A 25,565-nucleotide genomic window follows, 5' to 3' on the forward strand; every position below is an offset into this window, starting at 1 on the left:
AAATGGCCCTAAGTGGTAACTGCTCTGGTTATTTTTGTTATTTTTGCTGTGGGATACCAAGTGCGCTCCCACACACACACACGCACACACCAAACAAATGGACTGTTTGTAATTGTAATGTATTAGACTGGTAAATGTTATTACCCTTTCTATACATATATATATATCACCTTCATTGCAGCCATTGTGCTCTCACAGGGGTTTAGCAAGGATTCTTAGCGCCCACAGACTTCGCCTTGGCAAATGGATCAGAATGGAGCTTTGTGGCCCCCTCTAGCTGCAGCCGCTGTCTCTACAAACACCTTCCTGACTAGTGAAGGGCATCCAACCCTAACCCCTAAGAACTCACAAGTGCGTGTTTGTGTTTTGTCTTTGTGTCACAGTCAGTGTCCATATTAAATGGGCAGGTGTCATCACAAAACGGGGATTTGACTGCTCACATGTTATTAGTGACAAAACAAATGAAAGGGCACTCCATCAGTGTGTGCTGTATGTTTGCTTCCGTGTACTACTAGGGCCAACAATATTCTTTTGTAGCAGTTGGTCAGTTGTTATACCACAATGAGAACCATTTCCGAAGTACCAGTTCATATTTAACTCACATATTTTAATGCTCTATATGACATCAGGGTGACATCTAGTGGATACTGGCTTCATAAGAAAGCTTGCATGAATGATCACACTCACAACACCACTAATAAAACATTGCTTTATATATTTATAACATAGAACAAACACAATTAATTACAGAAACAGATTCAGTGCAACATCAAGCTGTAATAAATATGCATTCCTTTAACTTAATTCTCACTGGTAATAAATAACACTCAAATAAATACTTTCACACAATTAAATATTTTTCAGTCGTGAGGATAAGAAACACAAAAGTTGGAATATCAAACCTGAAGGACTGGCCTCACACAGCCAAGCAATGACAAGCAGTCATTCTGTCAAGTCAAGAACAATGCTGCATTTGCAGTAGGTGTGACAAAACCCTTATTAAATAACATTTCATGATGAAAACATAAAATAAAGTCTCACAAAAATGTATTCACAGATGAATACTGTGATATGGCTTGTAACAAAAGGCTTTAATTCTACAGTAAATAACACTGACCTGCAACAGGCACAGATGCCTAGGAAACCCAAATGGAAGGCAACTGCTTCTTTTATCTTTTTCTATAAATATCCTTTTTTCTGAACAAGTGATATTTTCTTTGAGGTGCAATTTACTAGACGATGGCATTCACTCTATTTAATTCATATTCCTATTGCTTATTTGCTTTGTAAACGAACTGAGAGGAAAACAATGCATCTGCCCACCACAAATTTTCCTAATGAAATTGACAGTGTGTGTGTTATTGTGGATATCCAAGCAGTCGCTTGAGAGACATGATGTAATGCAAGACAAATTTACTGAAAGGAAAGGATAATCTGGGATGATTTTTTTTTGTGCAATTTTCATTTTGACTACAACACCTGACACCTGGGGCAAAGTCTGTCAGGCCTCGCTGGCTTCATAGATGCAAGACTGACTCACTCAATTTAAGAAGTGTGGTCGCTCAGTCATTAAAAATGTCCAGCTATAGATCCTGGTGGAGGTCGCTGTGTGAGAGAGGTTGGTAGTGCTCCTCCACGCCTGACTTAGCTTGATGCCTTTGAGCAACTAGTCTCTGGTAGCGGGTCTGTTGTTGGTGATCTGGGTCCACATTTACCCAGCTGTTGGCCACCCACTTCACCCCACGCCTGACTGGACAATCACCGTGCAGGGAATACTCATCCAGCTCACCCATCCAACCTAGGGAATGCAGAAGAGAAAAAGATATTCAGACAAATATCAACAAGAAGCCACGAACTTCAAGAGATAACACTACATGGTCTAAGAATAAAAAGGGATATTTCTAAGCAGAGGAATGATTTTTCTCTGCCAACCTTTTGTCTTTCACGACATATCCAAAATGCTGCCATCAAGTGAGATATTGCCTGTTGTAATGACCGCATGGCTTTAAGTCACCACCATATTTACATCTTGTGATATGGCTGTAGTGTGTTGTTGCTTGGATACTTCAATAAGCTAGATTTTGATTGCTTTAATGGGTTATTCCTGCTCAAAGGACTCATCCAATCACCCACGCTTGTATAAAGCTGACTTGCTCACCCTGAATCCAATAAGATAATCATTTAATTTTAAGCTATGACAGAAGTTAGTCACAACAGAATAAATAACATGCAAAAACACAAAACAAAACAAAATGATAACAGAATGAACAGAAGACATGGAAAGCAGAGTAAAAGGCAGGGGAAAGAAGCCAAAACTAAACACTTCCATTAAAATATTTTGCTGCCCCAGAAGCTCTCAGTCCATCATCTGCCGCTCATCTGATCACAGCTACAAGGATTATTCAATTAATTGATTAGTCTATCGAAAGAAAATTAGTTGCCAACTATTCAATTTGATTAATCGTTTCTGTAATTTTTCAAGAAAAAAAAAAACCTGGTTCCAGCCTCTTAAATGTAAGGACTTGCTGCTTTTCTTTGTCATATGACAGTAAATAAAGAGTCTTTGGGTTTTGGAGTGTTGGTTGGACAAAAGAAGCAATCTGAAGATGTCTTTTTAGACTCAGAAATTTCAATGAGCATATATTACACATTAGACATTTAAGAGACTAAATGATTAAAAATAATTGTCAGATTATTCGATAATGAAAACAATCATGAGCTGAGAGAGGTGGGATGAAAAACACACACGTGTGTGGCTGGTTCTCTGGCCTAAAATCTAGTGATATGGGACATGGAGTTTGGTGTACATTGCCCTCTGCAACAAGGGGACCCAATTCAACATTTAAACTTTCTTTCTTACCTCTGCCATCGGAGAGATGGTTGTACCAGAGGAGAGCCGTTCCAGCAGTAGGCTTCATTCTCAGGTTCCCTCTGCCACATGTCTCCTGAGTGTCTATCAAATCAACTCCATCCTGGACCAGAGCCTAGGACACACAAAACTGTAAACAGCTTGTGTCTAATCACTTATTCTACAGTGTGTTCACTTAGGTGTCAGAGTCCTTGTTATGCTTAAGAACCATCATGTGTTATCAGCAGGGTTCAGGTCATGTACAGTTATCATCATTTCACAGCAGCAAACAAGAAAAGAGGCTTTGATGGTTTATGAGGTTTATGGTTTCTGGATTGTGAAAACACACTCACGTGCTCTTCATAGGTACGGTTGTCTGCCACAGGAAATGTAGTCTCACCACCTTCCTCTACAGAGCTGAGGTAGAATAACATGGTAAGGTACCTATGATAAAAGAAGGGAAGTGACAAAAACAGATAATTGTGAATTGTTTCCTCCTCATACCCAAAAGGGATATTATTGTGTTTGATGCACCAGAGCTTGGAATAAGTGTCTAAACTCAATCAATAAAATCATATTTTTAAAGTTATCAATTTGGTAAACAGGTGGGAAACACAAAGATGAGAAAGATTAATGTATAACACTGACCATGAAAAGAATTACCAGTGTGTTTGTAAACTAAAACTAACTAACTGTATATATATATATATATAAACCAAAGCCTATAATCAGTCAGATGAGTCAAATAAAAAGCTAAGCTAACCTGGACATGCTTAAGACTGTCTGTGAAATCACTCGACTACTCAACTATAAAAGCAACTGATTCTAAACTTAATACATATCATACATACCTGCAAGAGACCTCTGTGAGGGCAGATGTGTTTCCTGCCAGTCGTGTGTGTGCGCAGGTAGTCTCTGAATGAGGAGGGCTGCTGTCATGGTGGGCATTACTGAAGTCTCCGTGCTCATAGCGAATCACCTGCAACGGCTCGCTCAGCTCAACCAACGCAGAGGGCAGACGTGTCAGGCTGATTACTCTGAGAAAAACACACAAGACAGCAAATTACAAGTATAACTAAACACTTACAAGTATAAATCTACATCAGGTGTGTGTGGGCTACTACTGCAAGAGCATGAAAGTGTGTATATGTGTAGCTACCTGTTCCTGAGTGTGTGCAGCACGTGGTGGGATCCCGGGCCTTGGTAAAGCCACGTATGTTTGCTTCTTTGTTTGAACTGACTCCGGAGATTCTGACTTTGCTGCTGTCCTGGGCGCTGGGACACATCATATACATGCCTAAAATCCTCCAAGGTCAGCATCCCTGCCAGGAGAAAACACACACACACACCTTTAGAAGACTATTTTTATGCTCTCATATAGCTGGGACATCAAAGTACAATTAAAATGCAACTGCATAACTACACATATGAATGGAGTCCTGTGAAATTATTATACCAGTGTTTCAGTACTACAGTATCAAAATTCCAGTTCTGTTTAATTTAATGTTGAATTGTTTGACACTGTAGGATCAGTAGGGTGAAACAGCCTTCCTACTCTGTTTCCTCCATTTCTTCCCTCTTTTTCAACCCGTATGCTGTTACTCTCAGCTGAATGAATGTCTGGCCCCCATCAGTTCCCCTGGGAGACCGCGCCCCAGCCGCAACAATAGCTCTGGGGTGCCAGAGAAGAAGTGGCCGGGGAGGAGGGGATAACCAAAGAGTGTGGAGGAGGGAGGTTGGAGAATAATCAGTTTTTAATGAGATAGGATGAAGCATATCCGGACTGGGGTGTGTGCAACGCCTGGCACAATGGCATCAGGTCAAAACGATGTCATCCTTCTTCCGGCCTCGCCACTCACAAAGACTCGCACGCAATCACAGCCAAGCCACTTACTCTTACCAGTACACAGCAACTGCTGAAACGCTCGCATACAGACACACACAGGCACAAACACACACACAAAAAAGGATAAGTGCAGCAGATGTATTATTTACACATTTAACTTCTGAAGATCTGTCCCTGAGTATTTCTTGGCTATAGAGTTGTACGAAGCAAACTGGGGTAACCACGAAATGTGGAAGTCGGATATGTAAGCTGTAGGAGAAAGGAACCACACAGTGGAGATCCAAAGTTGGTTGAAAATCAGTTTCTCTTTAACTTAACTGATGCTGTGGTCTATACGGAATCAGTCAGAATAGTCATAAATATACTCACACATACAACCACAAGGGAACAAACCTGTTGGTCGGGCTTCCAGACTAGTGAGTATCTGCCGTAAATTGTCGGGATTCAACCAAGTTCCATCCTGAGAGCGCGAGTGACTCACAATCTGGGAGAGAGACCAGCATGCTTTTCTTATTTCAACAAAAATGCATAACACATTGTAACAGTTTATCTAATTTTTCATTCTTGGCAGTGGATTTTTCTGGATGTCTATTCTCCTCCTCCAGCTCCACAGACATACGGATACAAGACATTTCTTTCTTGTCACCTCCTGTTTCTGAAGCAGCCCATCCTGGTTTAGGTCCAACAGACTGAAGACCTCCTCTGTGCTGAGAGAAAGCAGTGGCTGGTTTGACTCCTCTTGTCCCTGAGTGGATGCAGTTGTCTGGCTATCCATCAGACCCTTGAGCTGAGCCAGCTGTACCACAACACGGCACTCCTCCTCTGACATGAAGCCAGGGATTTCTAACAGAAACGAGAAAAAGACAACAGTAGCAAACGTTAGGGCACACTGCTGCCTTAGACGTGTGTTGGTAGATGCTGCCAATACCATTCAAAGTTCCTAATTTATTTATTTCACACACTCATCCAAATCATCAAATGGACAAAACTGCTTTTTCCATTCCAGATTATATGTAGTATGTGGATTCTACATAGACAGAATTTTTATTATTATTTTTTTTTTTTTAAGCCCAAATTCACTGCCGCTCTATGTAGCCACATACACAACAACTGAAATGAAAAGTCCACATTATCATAATACCAGCAGGCACTCAGTCTACCCAAGATTAGGGTGAGGATCAAGCAAATACGATCCATCATAGAGAGTGGCTTGGAGATTATATAACTCTAATCAAAAACATGAAAGGGTGACTGACATTCTGGGTTTGTTCACAGATTAACTGTAGTGCATAATGATTCACACATTACGCTGGTTGATTAGGCAGTCGTTGAGCCACTAACTGATAAAAAGCAAATAAACTGAAACCTTTTCAAACGCAGATCCCCTCCAGTATCATACTTAGGAAGCTTTCATGACCTCTGCACAGATATATCAAATGGATTTATACTACACACCTGAGATGATGAATGGTTGACTTTTAAGTGGATTAGAAGATCCTTGTTAACAGTGCTGGCTTAATCTGTCAGACTTAAATAGATTACTTTAGATCACTTAACCCCACCTTTCAGTGTGAAGAGGTCATTATGATCAGTGTATGTTAATTAGAATGATTAGGGTGTCTGGGCACTAAAAATCAAGACAAAGAACATAAAGTTTGTGGTAAAACGCTTTTTCATAAAATGAAATTCTTAAAAATGAAATTTTCTGTGTGCAGAAATTAAATTTCATACTGTAAAAACACAGAGTACAGGAACAAGGTTAAAGAGAGCACTAATTAATTATAGCTCTCATTCTTGCATGTTTTAGTAGCTGTTCAAGTACAGGAACTCTTTACCGTCTGTATACATAGGCAGTGTATATAATGAGTACAAGCTATTCCCCTCTGTCAGTCCCCAGTGAGCCATCTGTGGTTCAGCCTGTCCCATGGGCAGGTTTAATGAGTGATGACATTGGACTTCTCCAAGAGAAGGGTGGAAACAGTGCAGGCTTCTGGGAGTCAGTAAATGCTTATATTAATTAGGACAAAGCAGTAAAAGAATTAATTATGCCTACTGTCCTTATTAGTAATGTTGTTCCAAACCAGTAGCCAAAGCCTTTTTCCACTCCGGTCTCTAATTTGAGATCTGCCCCTACACATTTCTTTCAATGGGCCCATCTGGATTTCCCCAGCAAAAAGTCTCTTTAGTTTATTCTATTTGATAAAATTATTGAACTAATTTAAATGTAAGTGTTCAGGCACAAATCACTCTTTCATGATAGTTATGTTTTCTCTTCCTCTTAATGCATTCATGTCTGTCAGTCATTCCGCCTCTTAATTAAAGGCTTCCGGCAGGTTGGCTGCCTGTACAGTAGAGACCTTGTTTGTCACCCATGTCTTTTACACTGTACCCACTTATTAATTCCTATTGTCCAGTCAAGCCTCATTAATCTGGATAACTGATACGAATGAAGGGGGACTGAGCCTTCCTCTTCTCCCTCCCACTACTCTCTGTCTCCCCCGGAAAGGAAGTGACCTGCTTGTCTGAACAGGAATCAGGCCATGGCTACACAGCAGGACCACGACAATTTTGTTTGTGTCCGACGCACATGTTCACACACACACGCAAGCACACACGCACACACAAGCAGTGTACACTAAAGCTGCAACTACTGATTATTTTTAGTATTGATTAATCATTAGTATTTTTTCAAATAATATATTTATCATCTGCTCTACAAAACATCAGAAAATCAGTAAATCTTCACATTGGAGAAGATGTAACCAGTGAATTCACGTGGATCATGTTGATCTGCATGTCCTGAAGGGTTATAGCTCTGCAATGACCTCACTGTGTGAACTGCTTAAATGTCTCCTTATCAAGTATCAATAAAAAACACCCAAACTCTCCCTTTTAGCAGCAGGAGTAGGAGCAAGGAGTGCAAAATGCAAAGAGGTCAGAGCAGGACAGGGTAGTTTCACTAAATGAGGGCAGGTTCCTCAATTCAAGCTGTGGAGATTGACATGGCAGAAAGCCAAAAGTATCCAAATGACAAATCATTCACCTTACTAATCCTGAGCTCTGTCAAACAAACTTATAATAAATGCAAGTGATTTCACAGTTCCAGCAACACTTCAATGTGTGTCCCAACCCTTCTCCCTACTCTTCTCTGCACCTCCCCTTACCCCTTCCTTTGCAAATGTAATTACCGCCCACTATAAATACACCTATTCTGCCATCCTCTCCTCTCGGTTACACAGGGGACTTCATTTACTCAAGAGACACTTTTCAGGATTACTCCTCTTTCTCAACTTCTGTCCCAGAATGATTGCAGTGTTCTGCCCTAATTTTATCTCAAAAAAATCCTCCCTTTCAGTCTCCCTGTTATTTCTCCTTCTGCTTGCTGGGCCTAGTAACACAATAGCGTTTGGTCCTGGTAGAGTAAGGACAGGGCTGGAAGAACGAGTGAGGGCTGATGGTTGGGTTAGATCTGGAGTAAAGGACAAGGGCGGAGACAGGGCAAGAATTGAGGGGAACACTGAAACTGGATTTGGAAACACTCATGTCTCTAGACCTGGAGCTGCAGCAGGAGAGGATGCAGAGGTATGGGGGGACCCTGATACTACCACTGGCTTCAGGTCCATGCTTTCTACGGGGGAAGGCGGGCTGTGGGAGCCCCGCAGCTCCTCTCGCTGTGTCCCTATCCCATCGGGCATGGCCTTGTGCCAAAACATTGGTTATGACACTATGAGGATGCCCAACCTGCTGGGCCATGAGTCTCCAGCTGAGGCTGTACAACAGAGTGCCAGCTGGTTACCACTACTTGCCAGAGAGTGTCATCCAGATGCTCGCATCTTCCTTTGCTCTCTCTTTGCACCCATCTGCCTTGAAAGGTAAGTGAAACAAAAAGACTTGTTTCTATAAACACATAATATCAACCTCTTCAAGTCACATTCTATAGTTTTGGTGGAATTATGATTTTCACATTTACCTAGAAGCTTACATTTAGAAATGCTCTTCATATCAGCAGTAGTCATGTGTGTAGCAAGGGTCCCAGTATGAAAAACACATAACATTAGGTGGACCAGCTTAATAAGTAGGGTTGAAAAAAATTGTAATAAGTGGCAAAGTCAAATAGAATCAGCATCGTGAAGGTTTAGTATCTCTGAAACCTATGCATATTGGCACTGGTCTCTGAGGAAAGGTCCGGGTTTCACACAGAAACAAAGCCATCAAAGTACTATCATCTCCATTTTGACACATTAGCACCTCTCAGTTTCGAAACAAAAAACAAGCATCTAAATGTTATCTAACCCAGCCTTGTTTGTTCCCCACCACAACACTGCTGTTTCAAATCTCCTAACCTATTCAATGCTACTCACGTTCCCTCTCAATCTCTTCTTTAATAGAGTTATATCACCCTGCAGGAGTTTGTGCGAATCTGTGCGAGACAGCTGTGCCCCAATCATGAGTTGTTATGGTTACCCCTGGCCAGAAATTCTGCACTGTGACCAGTATCCTGCAGACCATCTCATGTGTATCTCCTCCATCACCAACAGCACTGGTCACACAGGGGGGCGTCGAGGTACGTAAACTGAGTACACAGTCACAAAGGCCTGAGTCACCTTGATTCAACAAATGATTCAATTAGTGATTTGACTATTTCAGTGCCTCAGGCAAGCTGCCGGGATTGTGAGCTGGAGGAGGGCTCCTCTTCAAAAGATACACTGGAAACCTTTTGCAGGAGTGATTTTGGTGAGTATCAATATTTTTACACCACTTCTCTCCTGTCTGGTCCTTCATTAAATGTTTAATAAGTTTTTCATGGCAATCATGCTTTGTGTTTATCTGCTTACTTCCTAGTTGTGAAACTTCGTCTAACACGACTTAAGTACAGTCCAGTAACCCTGTCTCAGTTCTCACTGGCTGCAAAACTTGAGGTTTTGAAGCACGGACCCCTGTTAGGTGGGCAGATCCGCTCCCGTGTTGAACTGTGGCTGGAGAGGGATGCCACCTGTGTAAGGAACATGACGCGCAAACACCCACGAGGTGGGACCTTCTTAGTGACAGGCACAGTCCAGGGGGAGCGCCTGGTGGTCAATAAGGCTTACGCCTGGCAGAGACGAGACAAGAACCTGATGGCAGCTGCACGCAAATGGAAACATCACAGATGCAGAAGCTAGGATTATGTGTTAGATAGGTTAGAAACATCAAAATGAACTCAAATGTGAAGGAAGCATTAAACAGACACGCATAGGGACAGGATAGACATCGCATTTAGAATTTGCCTAAATACCCAGAACTGTAAATTAAGGTTGCTCTAGTCTTTAAAAAAAATCATGTTCCAACTACTGTTTATGATACGATAACATGCAGTCAGCTGGTCACAAAAGAGCTCATAAAGAACCTACACTGTGTGTCACAGGCAGTGGAGGTCAAAGAAATAGATGTTTGATAGAAAATGTACATATCTGTGAATTTAAAGCAAATATGCCTGGTATATATTTGTATGGCTTTGATAAAAAAAAATAAATGTTGTGTTCTAAGTCCTGAAAAATGCCACTTATTCATGAATAGCGAATCATACCCAAATACCACAGTGAGCTTACCAAACAGCAGAGGTTTCAGGCTGATCGTCTTCATCTCATGTGTTCTGTCTGGCACGAGGAACACCTGCTGAACATGACCCACCTGCAGATGGACAAGAGACACTATCAACAGACTCTCAACACCAAACTCATGGACGCTGCCATAACAGATCGCAGTCAGTTTAAATACTAATAACAGATTAAATAACAGATTCGAGCCTTTACATTTTAGCTGTGCTTTACAGGCCTGGGAACAGGTTGTAGATAATGTATATAAACAAGTGTGAAAATAGGCAAAAACGTATGATTCTGTGACTGAGTATATGACAGTTACTTTGTTTACTTTTTTTGTAAAATATAAGTAATCATGCTTTTACAGTGGTAACCCTTATTGTATTGAAGGATTATTTCCATCAGTGAGTTAAACTGGCATACTTCATTATCCTGAAATTATGCCAGTTTTCTTACCCGTATCCCTTCAATACGAGGAAGACTGTAAGTTTGACTATAGTCCTCCACATTCAGCTCTCTTGAAGCTGGGGCAGGGTGGGGTAAAGGGCTTCCACTGTCGCTGGCTGATGCTGTGGTGGCCCTGTCTCCACTGACAAGATCCCCGTGGCCGTTGTTATAGTGCACGTAGAGTAGCAAGCCGATAACATTCAGGATATACACATGGAAGAAGACCATGACTACAACGAAATAAGCCCGAGAGCAGATACTACTCCTCTGAATGTGCAGTCGAGTAGGGCGATAACGGGGGTTGTAGGGCGATGATGATAATGGTTTGTCCTCCTCGTCGTCGTTGTATTCTTCCTGCTCCATGAAATGTTCCTGAGTGTCTTTCATTTTCGCACCGAACCAAAGAATCGCAATGAAAAGGTTGCGTTACCTATTTACTGGGTAGCGTTAATGCCAGTGTCTATTTACTTCACGTAAGCTTGATAACGTTACCAAACCTAGCTAACAGCTAGCTACGGGGCAAAAATCCACTGCAAACCTCTGGCTGTTTCGATAAAAATCAACCCTGTCGTCTCTGCTGTTTTTACCCAACGAAGCAGGACAACTCCGAGCGAAAAAGCAGGTATGTTGACATTCGTTTCCTTTAATAAATAAATGTGTCATCATTAACTCAAGTCCCTTAATCCCGTGTTAGCTAACTGGCTGGTGCGCTGCCCTGACAACCTGCCTAACAACAAGACGGATAAACTAACGACTGCGGCAGAGCTGCCGTTTCGGGTCACACAGCAAACCGTTAGCGACCTCTAATGGCCTCCTCCAGCAGTGCCACTTCTGGACTTAAACACAGAGGGGGTGCTCATCTCAGCTACTGAACTTAAAGTACCAGTACAACAACGTAAATTAATGTATTGTGGTGATGTAGATCTGGTAGGAAACAGCTGCCAGAGTGCTTAGAGCTGTGGAGTAATAAGCATTACTACAAAATACCCCTTGAATTTTAGAAGGATAACGGTAGTCTGTAGTATCTTAAATGGAAATATTTTTTTGCCTTTGCAACACACAATGTGTGACAGTATTCAGAGTTGTAGTCATAAATCTGAATCATTCATTTATGAGTCAAGCTCCTAAAACACTGCATCCTACATCATCTGCAATAAAGCCTCATAGAAAACCAGCCCTGCCTCCCAAATGTCCTCTTCTTTATTATGCTACACACCCAGTTTGCACACATACTAATCACAGGGAATAAAAACAACATTTTTTTGTTCAAAAATATCAGCTTTCAAAGCACAACCATGTGACATTTTTGTGTAACACCTTCTACACCCACTGAGTTTCAGGATCAGGATAGAAAAATCTAAGAAATAAATTAGAATAACATCCTTACGATAATCTCTCAACAAAACTGAACAGATGAAAACTTCAAACGGTATTTGTTGACTGTTATATTTCAAATGGTATTGCATTATTATTGCATTACAGTTGTAGTCTGGCCCTTGCTGTGTTGTATCTCTATATGTAGCCTACATAAACAGGAATGATCTGAAGCCCTTACAGGATTTAGTCCGGTGAATGAATTTGTCGAATGAATGAAAACATGCTGCTGTTGCGTGAATAAACCACACGGTGGCGATAAACACCAGCAAACAGACTTTTTCTCCTCATCTGCTGTATTTGCTGTGTCATCTGTGATTTCTGACGTAATTGTTGGGATCCAGGTAATCCCTGGAAAACAAAAAAAGCTATCATTTTTTTATTCTGTTAAAAGAAATTCAAGCACGTTATGTCACAATCATCTCACCAGACCACCACGGTAGTTTTCCAGGTAGTTGCAGTTTATGACAAAAGGAGAATTACTACATGTACTGCATGTGCCCTGCTTAAAACTGTAATTTAACGTGATCCAGCTGACTCAGCTCGGCCTGTGTGTTACACTGTGGCCAGTAATTTGTGTACCCTAATTGTATGAATTTAAATCTCATAGATTTAGGACCAAAATAGAATTTATTTCAATGCTTAATTATCTTTAGACTATACTTCCACTTGTTTCGGTGCCAGCTAAGCAGTGGTGGATGATACTGTTGAGTTTTCATAAATTTCAGTCCATGAATAATTCACGAGGAGGAGTTTCTCTGAGGCGAATATTTAGATGGAAATATGGCTTGGATAATGAAGGCTAATTTCCCCGGTGACATTGCCCCCCCTCGCCCAAATTAATCTATCTGACCCCCCCATTTTTCAGTCAGAGAAGGTTGGAGGTGGGTGGGAGGTGGAGGTCAGAGAGTCTGATACGTGTTCACAACCTCTCTCTCTCTCTCTCTCTCTCTCTCTCTCTCTCAAACACACACACACACACACACACACACACCCCTTGCGGTGTTTTCCGGGATCACGCCACTGCTTCCACTCGGGATCCACACAGCAGCGATATGGCTGATCATCACCGCACGGGACGGTGCTGCGTGTAAGCGAAAGTAAAGACAAACGATGACTTATTACGGGTCAGCAACGCGTTCAGTCAGGCGGCGGGACGCTGCGACACACCGTGTAGCACGGGGATAAGACTCATCCCGACGGGTAACAGGCAATCTTGGTGTGTTTAACGGCAAAGTAGTTGGAGGAACTTGTCGCAGTGGATTCATCCCAGCGTGCTGCTGCCCGGATTACCACACACAAGTGGAACAATAGTCTCCTGCAGCAGGAACACTAGCAGGTTAGTGGCAGCGCTTTATTTTGTTGTTGTTGTTCATGTTTATGTTCGGCCTGTCTTCACTCAACGTTTCTGGTGACAATGTTGGGACAACAAACATCGACAGCCACGGTTGTCCTATCACCTGACATTGCAGGTGGAGTTATTTATTTTTTTATTTTTGACCCGTTTAAACAAAGGTATTTGGTGGTTTTGAGCGGCTTGCTTAATGGTGCCTCTACGTGGAATACGTGGGGATACTTTAAGCTAGTCCTCTTATGTAGCTGAAAAATATCCCTATTCGCAGTGGGGGGAAATCAGAGTGACACCACGGCAGATGTAAGTGATAGCCTAGCCTAACTAGCGACCATAGACCGACTCAGATTTAAGACCCTAGAGCGATATTTTTGGACTCATTACAGTGGTGTCGGGGTCCCAACTTGTAAGTTCACAATAACGAAGTCGGGATAGCCTCAGAGATGTCCCAAGTCCTATTTCCATGGAGTTTCCGAGCCGGCCGGGCGGCTGTGTAACTTTTCTTTGCCCTGTCTGACTCTCCTCCTCCCGGATACTTGCGTCAGGAAAACACGGGGAGAGAGGAACTGACCGAAAACGCCAAAGGCCTGGGAGGTAGAGGGATCTTTGCCAGCCAGGCCCGACATGAACCGCGGCGCATTTGGTTGGAGTCCAGTGATATTTATCGCACGGCTGCTTGCTGCCCTCTTCGTGCCCGGTTCACCCGGGATAGTGTCAGGATCTTCGCTCGTCCGCAAAACGTGACAGTCCGCTTCGTGGGGTCCCGCAGTGTACTCGATAACCTCGTGGATGTTCACCCGTGGCAAGTGGTATACTAACAGAAACAAACAAACACAGGATGAACAATTATCACCAATAGCAGAAGACACTTATTTCCTCTGTGTCGGGAGTATCATTTAACACTAAATTATTTATGTTCGTGTCAGCGTGGGATGTCCAGATTGAAAGTCATGCGTGTATCAGTCAGTGCCTTTACATTTTGAAACCCCGGTTGAAAAACCTCACTGATAATTCCAGACATACAATAACCCTGCATTGTAACTGCATATCTTGTTATGTTACAGTCATGTTAATCGGACAACAGTTTTGGTCAGGGTATCGTTTTGTTCGGTAGTCTTTAAAAGCATCATTTAGGATTTCTGGACTTTTTGCAACCTGTTTGTGTTTTGTACCAAGTGGGGCTTCGTGCACACTCTTATTTGGTTTGAATGTCACCCAGTTTTACTACACTCTGTGGTCCAGTAATGACGTCATTTAACCATGAAAGGACCTCACTGATGTTAAAATTCTCTTTTACAGGATTGTCCAGGCCAGTAATGTATAATGATGCCAAATAGCGATGCTTTTGCTGTCCGGTTATTTACTATTGTCGAGGACAAACTTTCACTTATCATGATGTTATAATGTTCTCCAAAACTCAGTTGTCTGAAATGTTTTGTCTGATGTAATGAGTGAAAGACGGCTCATTACAGCAGTTTGATGATCTTATGTGTAATGTTTGTATACATGTACAATATTATTGGTTGAATATTCCTTTTAATATTGTGATAGCCCAAGTGAATCATTGCGTGACCCCAAATCATAAAAGCAGACACTCCTTCCTCCTCTAAGGGCTGGAAATGACATTCCAGATCTTTTGCCTTGTCCTTCTGCAGTCTTGTGCTTCTGCTTAAATTCATTCGTCTTCTTTGCGTAATTCCGTCTCCTTATCTAACGCGAGAGATTTAGGTTAAGTGACAGAAGAGCTGCTGAGGAGCGGGCCATCGGCCTCATAAGGAGAATGAACTACTTTTTTGGTCATCTGTTGGTTTACACGTGTGTTTGCGTGGATGTGTGTAGGATTCTGTAGTTGGGCAGATTTGCGCATTACTCATGCATCCTGAGGCCGCTGCGCCAAGCCGTGTTCGGAGTGCCACTGAGTGCCCATTCCACTCTGCCACACTGTATGTGAGTGCATGCATGCATATGATTCATGTGCCACAGAAATCCAGAAGAATCCTTGTTTGTTTGTTTGAAAAGTAAGGAAGCTGGCTGACACAAGATCAGATCTTCCCTTCTGTTCTGATTTAAGTAATTTCTGTGTGTGTTTATACATGTGCATGTCAAACCTGCAAACCTGTGTATGTATGCTGCAGACTCAGGTCATCAGGTGCAGATCCTGTGCATAGATCCTGTGCATAGGCATAAGCCATTAGGCAGTGGAATCCCTGAGCAAGGCTGGCAAGGATCGCATGCTGCAGCACTGTGGCATCCCAAGCACCGGAGGGCTGGAAGTTTTTATAGCTGACATGAGCATGTGTGTGCATGGGAGAGGGGAGATAGATGGGAATTGTGTATTCTCAGCTCTCTCTCTGCCTGCTTTCTTTTTCTTTTTACCTCAGAGACACAAACTGTGGTTCCAGCCTGGGCCTGTAACCTAGCAACCCAAATGGTGTGCGTCTTGAATAAATCAGGCCGTCTTCCTCCTCCTGTTCTCCTCAGGGGCGTGTCGCTTCACCTCACCTCCATGCTGCCACATCCGTGCAACCACCCACACACGCGTGCGGAAACACTTGCACATGACACGCTCACGGGCTGTTAACAGACGTGCACAAATAACAAAGTTGGAGACGGTTTTATTCTTTAGTCCTCTGTGCCACTTGACCTGTTAACCTTTCCTTGTTTGTGTTTGTTTTATCGCGCAGCCCGTGTTACACTGCTTGTGAATTCGTCAACAGTTTGTTCTATATAGCTTTCAAACACAACTGAAACAGCAGAGTGGCTCGTAGCGTCTTTGAAGGAGTGAGAGCGGCCTTCGTCTTCTGGAGTGTGTCCCTCCGTTTAGTTGGAGTTATGTATCAGAGCTGTTCGTGGTTTGCTGGGTGTCTGGTGAGTGTTTCCTGTGCATGCTGCAGCCTGGAGGCACATGTCTCGTCCCACTCACTGTTGTGCCTCTGCCAAGCTCTTCACACTGCCACGTCCATCTGTACCAGACAAGACTTAACATCCAGCACGCATTCATTATTATACTTATTATACTTAATTCTTCCTGAAACTTTTTTTTTCATTTACAAGTTGACTAACACAGATACACTTAAACTCTCTGAATTGTATTTAATTTAGGATAAAATTCTTATACTGAATGCAGACTAGAGACAGATAAATGATCAAATATCCTATATGGACAAAAGTATTGGGACACTTGAAGATTACACTAACAGGACCTTTAGAGACATCTCATTCTGAATACATAGACATTAGTACTGAGTTGGTCCCCGCTTTGCAGCTTTAACAGCTTCCACTCTTTTGGGAAGGGTTTCCACAGGATTTTTCAGTGTGTCTGTGGGAATTTTTGCCCAATAATGCATTAGAGAACTAGTGAGATCAGGCACTGATGAGGCCTGACTCACAATCTCTGCATTGTCCAAGATGTCTTGGCATTAAGAAGCATTAAGATTTCCCTTCACTGGAAGTAAAGGGTCAAGCCCAATCCCTGAAAAACAGCCCCATGCCACACCAGAATTCAATAAGAAAGAGGTTTGTCCCAATACTTTTGTCTGTGTAGTGTATAGTAAATGCACAATGATGCAAAAAGTTGTCAAGTATATCTCGCATCTTACAAAATATCCTTTGAAAGCAAATGGGAAAAGTTTACAAACTACTTAGGAATGAGAAAGTTATTCGTTATTTTCATAAAATTAATGTTTTAACTTAACACCTTAATTCATCATATTCTAAATAAAGCTGGAAATCTCAACAACATATATAATATTCAGTGGTACCCTGATATCTTTCCCTGTATGAGTTGCAGGGTAATGAGATTAGCTGCATTACTGTTCATACTAATTCAACCGAGATAAGACGAAGACTGTGAAATTAGTCATCATTGTGCATCTGTACGTGTGTGCGGGGATGCCTGGGTGCAAGCATAAGTGTGTGTTAGTGATAAAACGGGGCTGTATTTATCTTGGTAATAAGTAGTGCATTCAATTATTGGCTGTCTCCCCCATAATGTGAGCCAATTTTTCTTGAAAATGTGTGGTTGATGGCTGTAAGGTCGCATGAGGAGAACCTCGTCTCCTTGTCCGAGAACGGTTCTTCTTCGCTATTGAAGTCTGGAAAAAACATGCAAATGAGGGGGGAGGGAGATTCGTTCCGTACTAATAATCCATGGGTGACGGATGTTATGGAATGAATGTGTGTGAGTTGCTCCCCTTTCGTTCTTTTGTTCCCTTTTTTTTTATCGTCTTGGAGAAACGTCTCCAGCCGAGGTGCAAACCTTATACAACTGGAAACTCATGTAAATTGGCATAGGCAATGTTGTTAGCAATGGATGCTCGCCTAAGCGCATCTTCTAGTGAAAAAAAAATATAGCCAGTCACCCTGAGTGAGGATCGCTGGGTTTGAATTCCCTCAGAGCACTGGCTGTCTCTAATAGGCCTGAAAGACTGAGAGCCTGAAAGGCTGAATGGCTTTTGTTGAAACCTCCAAGGTTGGACACAAAGAGAAAGGCAGTGGGTGCTCTGTGTGTGTGTGTGTGTTTGCACTTGTGTATACCAGCTTTTGAGCGCTTATGGGTTAGATAGAAGTAGCAGGAAGTCGGGGGGACAGAAATACTCTGCCATAGCTGCTGCTACCTCCAGGCCAGTCAAACGGAGCGTAGAGGAACATGACGCACAAAGTGAATTCAATACACATAAATACACACATGCAAAGAGACGTATACTGTACAAACACGCACAAACCAGATCCTGAACGTCTGCTGAGGGGCACTCTAAACAATATACATAGCTTTGAAAGCTTACTGACTTTAAGAGACGTACATAGGCAAATACACAATACACAGAATATGAAGAGCACTTTGCTGGAAAAAGCAGTATATGTTTTTGAGGATGAAGTGCTGTGTGTCCTGCCAGAGAACACTAGTTTAGATTAGGCCACTATAGAATCATCCATACCATACATAGCTTGTATATAGAATATGAAGAACTTTTGGTTGATATCTGCTGTTTGAATGCGTGACTTAATGATGGAAGAGCCAGTGAAATGTGTGCCAATCACGGCTCATCTGGGAGAGCTGCTCTTGTCTGAAACCTCTTGGGAGTTGCGTTGTCAGCCATTTACATGTTTTGTTTTTTTTTTGGTAAATTTTTTGTTTGTTGCTCCCTTTCTCTCTTGTTCTCTGTGTCTCTGTGGGTCTGCTCTCTCATTCTGTGTCTTTTATTCTGCAATGTTTGCACTTGGGATACATAACAATGAGAACACACGCTGCGTGAACAAACACAATCATTGGGAGCCCAAAGAACTGTGGAAAATGCGCCGAGGCTGCACTGCAGTAGTTTCACTGCACAATGAAGATTAACTGGGCAGTGTGTATCGAGCTGTCGATGGTTATAATAGGAACAATCATGGCCATGATGATGATGATGATGATGGGGATGCAGGTGTTTGCTGATGATGATAGTGATGATGTTTGTTGTCTTTGTCCCCCCTCCCTCAGGCCTGTGGGCCCCAGTGGTGCGGTTGAGAAGATGGACAGGATGAAGATAATCAAGCGGAGGCTGTCCATGTCTCTACGCAGCGCTCGGCCCGTCGACGACTCCCTGTCTGAACTGGCTGAACAGATGGCTTTGGATGAGCCATCCACAGCCAGAGACAATGGTGAGACACAAGTGCAGTCGCACTCAGTTATACATCAGCTCTTATTTCACACATTGCAGCTCGCACACAAATTTGAAAATCTTTCATGTAATTAATTTGTATGTGTTTTATGCTTGTGCATACATGAATTTTATGTAAATACGGGATCTCAGATGATAACAGAAGAAGCAGAAAAGAGAGTCTTTAAAAAGATACTAATGCAGCTTGTGTTGTCATTATGGCGAAAAGTAATTGCGTCACCTCCATGACCCTCCTGGAAGTCAAACAGTGATCAGTTCGACTTAGTTCACTTAGCACACAGGAGTAGGCAAACTGTGTTATTAAAGGGGAATTTCTCATGTGCTCCAACAGTTCAAGACCTTAAGATTTGACTTGGAACCTTTTCAAGCACATGACGAGGTATTAACTGATGTAGTGGTTTGCAAACGAAGGTGTAGGTGCTGATCCTTGCAGGAAATGAAGGAAGACTGGGCCTCTCATGTATGCATACAGACACGTAATTGACGCACACACGAAGTTTCACCTGAGCTGAACCTTCATCACCTTCGCCTCATCATCAGCTTCTCTCTTCACTTTACTTCATTTATCGATCATCAAGACTGAAAAGAGTAGCATACTGGCAATGTATGCGAATTTGCACAGCTTTGTTGTCAATTCAAATACATTCATTTTTGTATTCACATGAGTCTTAGTTCCTGGATGAAAGTGCAAAAAAGCAAGGTCATTCTCTGAAATGTTGGGTGCCATCTGCTGGACATCTTCCAGGATTACAGGTTCACCTTTGGGAAAATCCAGAGGCCTCACCTGTGTGTTTGTGTGATTGGTCTGAGTGTTTGCACCCCATTCTGGCTCCAGACGGAAACCAGATCAGAACACAGAGTGTGTGGGGTTGTTCCTGTTTCAGCAAATGCTTTTGTCTCAGAAGAAAAAGAAAGCAAGAAACAAATATAGCTGTGTTGTGTTTTGGGATAGAGATGTTGGCAGCTTTGCATACGAGGACTGATAATATTTCTTCATTGTTACACGTTGCTTGTTTTATCAGCGCCTGGGCTGTAACTTCCATACCTCTACCTGATTAATTTCACCCTCTGCTATCTCTGTCTTCTTCCTCCTATTCTTTTACATCTCTGCTCTTTAGTTTTTAATAGCTCAGTTCATTTCCAAAGAGCACAAGGAGAAAGGAAGAGAGAGGCAGCTGGATGGAGGAAGTGATGTAGAGGATGAGGAGAGAGACATTAAACTTTAACCACTGCTCTACATCTTGTACTTAGCATCAGCATCTCCTCCTGTCCTTTTCTCTTGCTATATCACTGCCCCAGACCCCTACAGCTCCGCTTATATTCATCAGACTCTGCAAAAGGGCAGTAAAAAAAAAAATGTAAAAAAGCTCACATTTTCAGGGTGCTAATTAGAAGCAAAGTAGATTCTGGTGCTGACATCAGATCTGCTCTACCACTGTGTTCTTGGAGGCGAGACTGTGGGGGAATCATGTGAGGATTTTAGAGGAACGTTGGACCCTAATGTTCAGGGATCACAGAGGAATTTACAGTGCAGTGTGAAGAAAATTGGGGATTATTTGAAAGAAAGGAAAGTGTGCTTCCAGCCATATTTTGCAAAAAGGATTCATTAATACTAATGTGACAGAGAGGGGATGATACACACACACCGACACGACGTACCGTTTGTGTTCGGTTAGGTTACACTGTTTTGCCTTGGAGAAGTCAGTGAGCATTTGCTTATCCGTAAGATGTATTCAGTTTTCCTCAGTTAACTTTATTTCTATACTAGTCCTGTTTCCAGTTGTGCGTCTGCTATTATTTCATTTGTGTGTCTTCAACATCGGTCTCTGTCAGTCTATGACTCAACATATTTTCCAATATGCATGGTCCGTACTCTGTCAATGGCTATTTCTATTACTGTGTTCTACAACTGTTTCCTCTTCTGACACAAGTACACCAACTGTATGCATTCTCATCCTTTTATCTGTCATTATTACATACTGTACTGTTCCTACATGTTCTGCTACCTCTCTGTGTGACCTTGTGCCGTCTTTTTCCCCCCTTTCTCCTGTTCCCCCTTATGAGTTCTGTCTGTCTCTAATTTGCTGCTTCTCTTTCCTCTATTCTGCTATCTCCTCTGTTCTTGATCCTTCTCTTTTCCTTTATTTGTCTTTCTTTTTGTGGTTCGGACCCCCTCTTCTTTCTCATTTTTATCAACCTGCTATCCTCTGGAGCTTTCTCCTCACTCTCTCGCCTTCTCTCGCACTCTCTTCTTTCCTTCCCTTCGTCGTCTCCCTCAACCTGGCCGTGCATCCGGCATCATGTGTCTCAGAGCCCGTGGTGGTGTGCGCTGTGCACCCTCCCGCCTCACACAGTGCTCCCTCCTTCCTGCGTCAATATGCTGGTCATCTGGGCCGCACCGCCCTGCGCAGAGAGCCGGGTGGGGGGCTGGAAAGAGACAGAGCCTACCTGAGCCTTCACAGGACTGGATCTCTTGGTATACACACACACACACACACACACACACACACACACACACACACACACACACACATACACACATAGAGTACACAGTGATGCATGCATGCGCCCATGAGCACACAGAAAAGCATATCGCTGCGTGTGCTAAGCAGACTGGTTTGATTCAGTGTGGAGAAAAGCCTGAAGCACGTTCCTTTTTTTCCAAAAGTCAGTAAAGGTGTCATTTTAAAATAACTTTATACATTTACATTTAAGAGGCACATATTTTTACGTGCAAATATTACACTCCACTGTATTTATTTTACAGCCACAGTTAGTAGTTCCGTTGAAGATCAGGGTTGTTCACACAAACTGATTAGATTATATTAGATTCAACTTTATTGTCCTTGTGCAGAGTACAGGTACAAAGTCAATGAAATGCAGTTTGTATCTAGTGCAAGTGGTGATACAATGTTATACAATATTTACAGTATTATTGACATATTATATATGAATAATAAGTTCAACAAAACATAAAACACACATGCACATGTATCAGTAAATATAATCAAATGATATAATATAATACTGATAGGATGCTTTTGATGCTGTTGTACTATTTTACTATTAGTACTTCTGTTCTGCTGTATTTTTAATTTGAGGTACTGCTACTTTCTACTTGGGTAAACGATCTTCTTCCACCACTGAAACAAACACACTATTACTACACTATTGTTCCTAGTCCAATTTTTCCTGTTATTTTTCTTGTCACTTGCTCTGTGTATCAGTGGTTCAGTGAAGAGAAATCTTTTGTGTTTTTTCCCCCATGCATGCTTTAACTTAACCAGCTGTGTATAATTTTATGAGCATTTCAACAGAGCAACGTCAAGCTTGAGCAATACTGCCACCTGTGGGTGGAGAAAACACACACACTGATGTCATTTAGATGTCAGTGTTGCTTACCATAAAGGCAAGGGAGAATGTGTGTGTGTGCGCGTGTGTGTGCGCATATGAGTTTTTAGTGAGCGAGTAAACGTATTTGCTGATGCAACTTGGTTTTTCTTCCAACATTTACTACGAATCTGAAAGGCTAAAACTCTAATGACCTTAATCCAACATACACAAATACACACACATACACATCCTCACACAGTCATTTTCCTCTTCTGTCTGTCTGCATTATGTAATGGAACGTGTGGTCTGTGGCTATATGGATCCCAGTAATCTCATTTCCCACTGTGGCGGAACGACTTATATCAGAAGCAGAGGGATGGAGTGAGGAAGGGAAAATCAAGGATGAAGGCAAATGAAGGGGGCTGAAGGCTTGGAGGTTGGAGTTTCAGAATGAAATGGAGCTTAGAAAATGGTGTGAGATTGATTACGGGGAACTGAGCGATAGAGAGGGAGAAAAGGAAAATGTAGATGAAAGGAGGGAGCGACAGACAGAGAGGTAGGGGAGTGTTAGTTCCGCGGGACTCCTATTAGCTTTGTGCTGTGCATCCCTTGAGTCCTCGGCTCAGTGAACTGCATATAGACCAGAAAGAGACTCCTTGCGTCCATTGAACTCTGGCTGACAAGAGAACTAGTCTTGTATTGGGAGCTTACAGTTCATTGTGATCCTCAGAGCTGAAAATACAATAAGCATGGAGGGATGAACCGTACATGAACCCTGTAAAGAAATGTGGATGGCAGAATAGTGCTGGTGGTAGTTTGAATTTCCATTTAACCAAACAAACAGCCAAAATTTGCAAATGTTAGGAGTTGTAAATTACATTAAAAATCAAGTCACATAATGCCAGCTCTTGGTGCTGCTTCTGTAATACCTTTAAAGCAGTAGTAGGACACAATAGCTGCTAATCCTTGAGGTGATGAAGGAATAGTTTGACAATGTGAGAAATGTGTGGTTTCCTATATTCCCCTTGCTTTCAGATTTTGTGCTAATGTAAGCTAACCTTATCTTATTTAACGGTTTTGGATATTGATACAGTATTGGAGTCGTGTCGATCTTCTTGTCTAACTCTCATTAAGAAAGAAAATAAAAATCTCTGAATTGTAATAATGAGAGAAGGATGTATTGTGTAGAATGTAGAGGCAGAGATTAATAATTAATAATGTTTGAAATCATTTTCACAATACTGTTTGTGAGGAAAGTGTAGAGAATATGGAGAACTACAGTGCCAGTAATGGAAATATGTGAACATACCAGCCTTAAGCCCACAGGATGATGGCCTTGCAGCGTGACTTCATTCTGTGAAATCCACAGCTCCATGTTGGCTCAGAAAAGCCCTAAAAAGGGCGTAGCTCAGAACCTAGAATAGATGCTATTCTATTATTAAAATTGAGATAAGTTTTAAGGAGTTTGAAATGTTAAGAGGTATGGTGTGTGTGTGTGTGTTACCCACTGGTTGGTCTCGCTGACTCACAGTGTGCCACTCAGCAGTCAGAGCACGTCGTACCCTTTAATAGAGCTACATGATGATGCAATCTCTCTTTCCTGCTGCACTAAAGAGATTGCCCACCCTTCCTTCGTCTTTGTCTAACTTGCTTTATCCATCCATGGGAGTTTTCAATTAAATATACATCTGTGTAAGTGGGTCCGACTGTGTTGTTGTATGTGTACGTCAGAGGTAGCCGTAGCCAGAGCCAGAGAGCTTTTACAGGTTTGTGATTCATCTGTTGCTAACACCCACTCCCGCAGCACTGTATTTACAGTGAGGAAAGATGAGCCCGGCACTTTCTTTTTGCTTTTCATGGCTACCTCATCCCCCCCTCTCTGTCTGTCTGTCTGTGAAGATCTATAGTTACACTTTTGAGGATTAGTCCGCCCTGCTGTCTGTTTTACACGGAAACAGCACTCTGCTGAGAGCTGCCTACTCTTCTCTAAAACCTGTCGGCGGCTACTATTTCTGATACTGTCACAGATGTCTCCTCTCGTTCTTTTCTCCCTTCTGTCTCTGTCTCTTTCTCTCTACATACATCTGAATACTATATTTAACCTCCAGATAAAACCGGAAGATTAAAGATGGAAAGCTTCTCAGACCACCCATATCTCTCCCTGTGTATTGCACACCATGAGAGACCTCGTCTCTACCAGGGATTTAATGTAATGCATTAACACTGCATTAATCGCTGTAGCCCTCTCCCTCACTCCCCTACACTCTCGGCCTTCCATTTGCTCACACTAACACTCTTTGCTCACTCCCACATTGGATTTAATAAGAACAAAGGAGTGGAGTCCTTTTATGCAGTTGGTCTTGTAAGCTTTTTGTGTGCGTTAGGGCTGCTTGCTGTTACTGTAGCTCATGCTGGAGGCCATGATGCTGCTAAAGAATGCCGCTGTCTGTAGCTGACAGCAAACACTGGTTCCAGTAATTGAATAATAAGATTCCTTAGATGCAGATAAAAGGTTTAGAAGTAATTACTGCAGTCTAAATTCTATCTCCCTCCAGCCTTGTGAGTGTGTTTTTCTATATGTGTTTGTGTTCCTCAGGGGTGTTAGATGCACTTTGATATTTATTGTCTCTCTAGTGTGGAGTCAGACTGTGGTATGTGGTTTTAAAATAAAAACAACATAACATTATATTGTAATTGGAAGGTTGAATGTAGCCAAGCAAATGTGCCAACATAGATGTTTAAAGCAAGGTAGCAAGAAGAAGTGACAGTGAATGAGACCTTGATGAGAGTGAAAAGCTGTGTGGAGGTGGCTGCAGAGCAAGAGAGAAATCTTTGATGTATAAAGTTGCACTTGTGAATACAAAGAGGCAGGGAGACAGTGATGGGTGGAGGGCTGAGAGGCAAGCCTTTGTCCTTGACTTTTTAAACTCGGTGATGCAGCACTCTGTGTCAGCACATGTCTGTCAGTGTACTGTAATGTCTGTTGCTCTTTACTTGAATCTAATTTGAAGTATAGAGTAATGGAGCCAAAGAAAGAGTAAGAAAGAGCAATCATGAGTACATCCCATAGAGTGTAGTGATAATTGCACACTTATAGTCCTCCCAGATATTTATTTTTAAATACCTT

At 42.2% G+C, this 25,565-nt stretch overlaps 3 protein-coding genes across 9 annotated transcripts in view; 2 read left to right on the forward strand and 1 right to left on the reverse strand.

Annotated features, from left to right (window-relative positions):
* Positions 1-695: 695 nt before the first annotated feature.
* LOC124063616 (transmembrane prolyl 4-hydroxylase-like) lies at positions 696-11,466 on the reverse strand. The gene is made up of 9 exons (XM_046397438.1): positions 10,730-11,466; positions 10,283-10,364; positions 5,341-5,537; positions 5,088-5,178; positions 4,008-4,170; positions 3,700-3,885; positions 3,202-3,292; positions 2,861-2,984; positions 696-1,798 (listed from the first exon to the last, which is right to left on the reverse strand). The coding sequence occupies exons 1-9, from the start codon at positions 11,105-11,107 to the stop codon at positions 1,584-1,586; spliced, it is 1,527 nt and encodes a 508-aa protein (XP_046253394.1). The 5' UTR covers positions 11,108-11,466; the 3' UTR covers positions 696-1,583.
* LOC124063617 (secreted frizzled-related protein 5) lies at positions 8,052-10,271 on the forward strand. The gene is made up of 4 exons (XM_046397439.1): positions 8,052-8,566; positions 9,083-9,258; positions 9,342-9,428; positions 9,537-10,271. The coding sequence occupies exons 1-4, from the start codon at positions 8,316-8,318 to the stop codon at positions 9,854-9,856; spliced, it is 834 nt and encodes a 277-aa protein (XP_046253395.1). The 5' UTR covers positions 8,052-8,315; the 3' UTR covers positions 9,857-10,271.
* A 1,609-nt stretch (positions 11,467-13,075) lies between the features above and the next one.
* The window catches only part of LOC124063054 (cyclin-dependent kinase 17-like), a 35,820-nt gene continuing 23,330 nt past the window's right edge, over positions 13,076-25,565 (forward strand). Inside the window, exons 1-3 of one of the 7 annotated variants that reach the window (XM_046396327.1) lie at positions 13,076-13,433; positions 18,925-19,085; positions 21,417-21,581. In XM_046396327.1, coding sequence (XP_046252283.1) covers positions 18,956-19,085; positions 21,417-21,581 — 295 coding nt within the window. In that variant the 5' untranslated portion in view covers positions 13,076-13,433; positions 18,925-18,955. The other 6 variants (XM_046396326.1, XM_046396325.1, XM_046396328.1 and 3 more) reach the window with 6 other exon arrangements.

Source organism: Scatophagus argus, chromosome 8 (genome assembly GCF_020382885.2).
Source record: "Scatophagus argus isolate fScaArg1 chromosome 8, fScaArg1.pri, whole genome shotgun sequence".
Lineage (NCBI taxonomy): Eukaryota > Metazoa > Chordata > Actinopteri > Scatophagidae > Scatophagus > Scatophagus argus.

Excerpts from the sequence above, each read along its gene's own strand:
- LOC124063617 (XM_046397439.1), top strand. The coding sequence starts at position 8,316 with ATGCTTTCTACGGGGGAAGGCGGGCTGTGGGAGCCCCGCAGCTCCTCT. Across the intron at positions 9,259-9,341 it reads TCACACAGGGGGGCGTCGAG|TGCCTCAGGCAAGCTGCCGG; the intron begins GTACGTAAACTG and ends TGACTATTTCAG. Across the intron at positions 9,429-9,536 it reads CTTTTGCAGGAGTGATTTTG|TTGTGAAACTTCGTCTAACA; the intron begins GTGAGTATCAAT and ends CTTACTTCCTAG.
- LOC124063616 (XM_046397438.1), bottom strand. The coding sequence starts at position 11,107 with ATGAAAGACACTCAGGAACATTTCATGGAGCAGGAAGAATACAACGAC. Across the intron at positions 4,171-5,087 it reads TCTGGAAGCCCGACCAACAG|GGATGCTGACCTTGGAGGAT; the intron begins GTTTGTTCCCTT and ends TTCTCCTGGCAG. Across the intron at positions 3,293-3,699 it reads CTCACAGAGGTCTCTTGCAG|GTACCTTACCATGTTATTCT; the intron begins GTATGTATGATA and ends CTTTTATCATAG.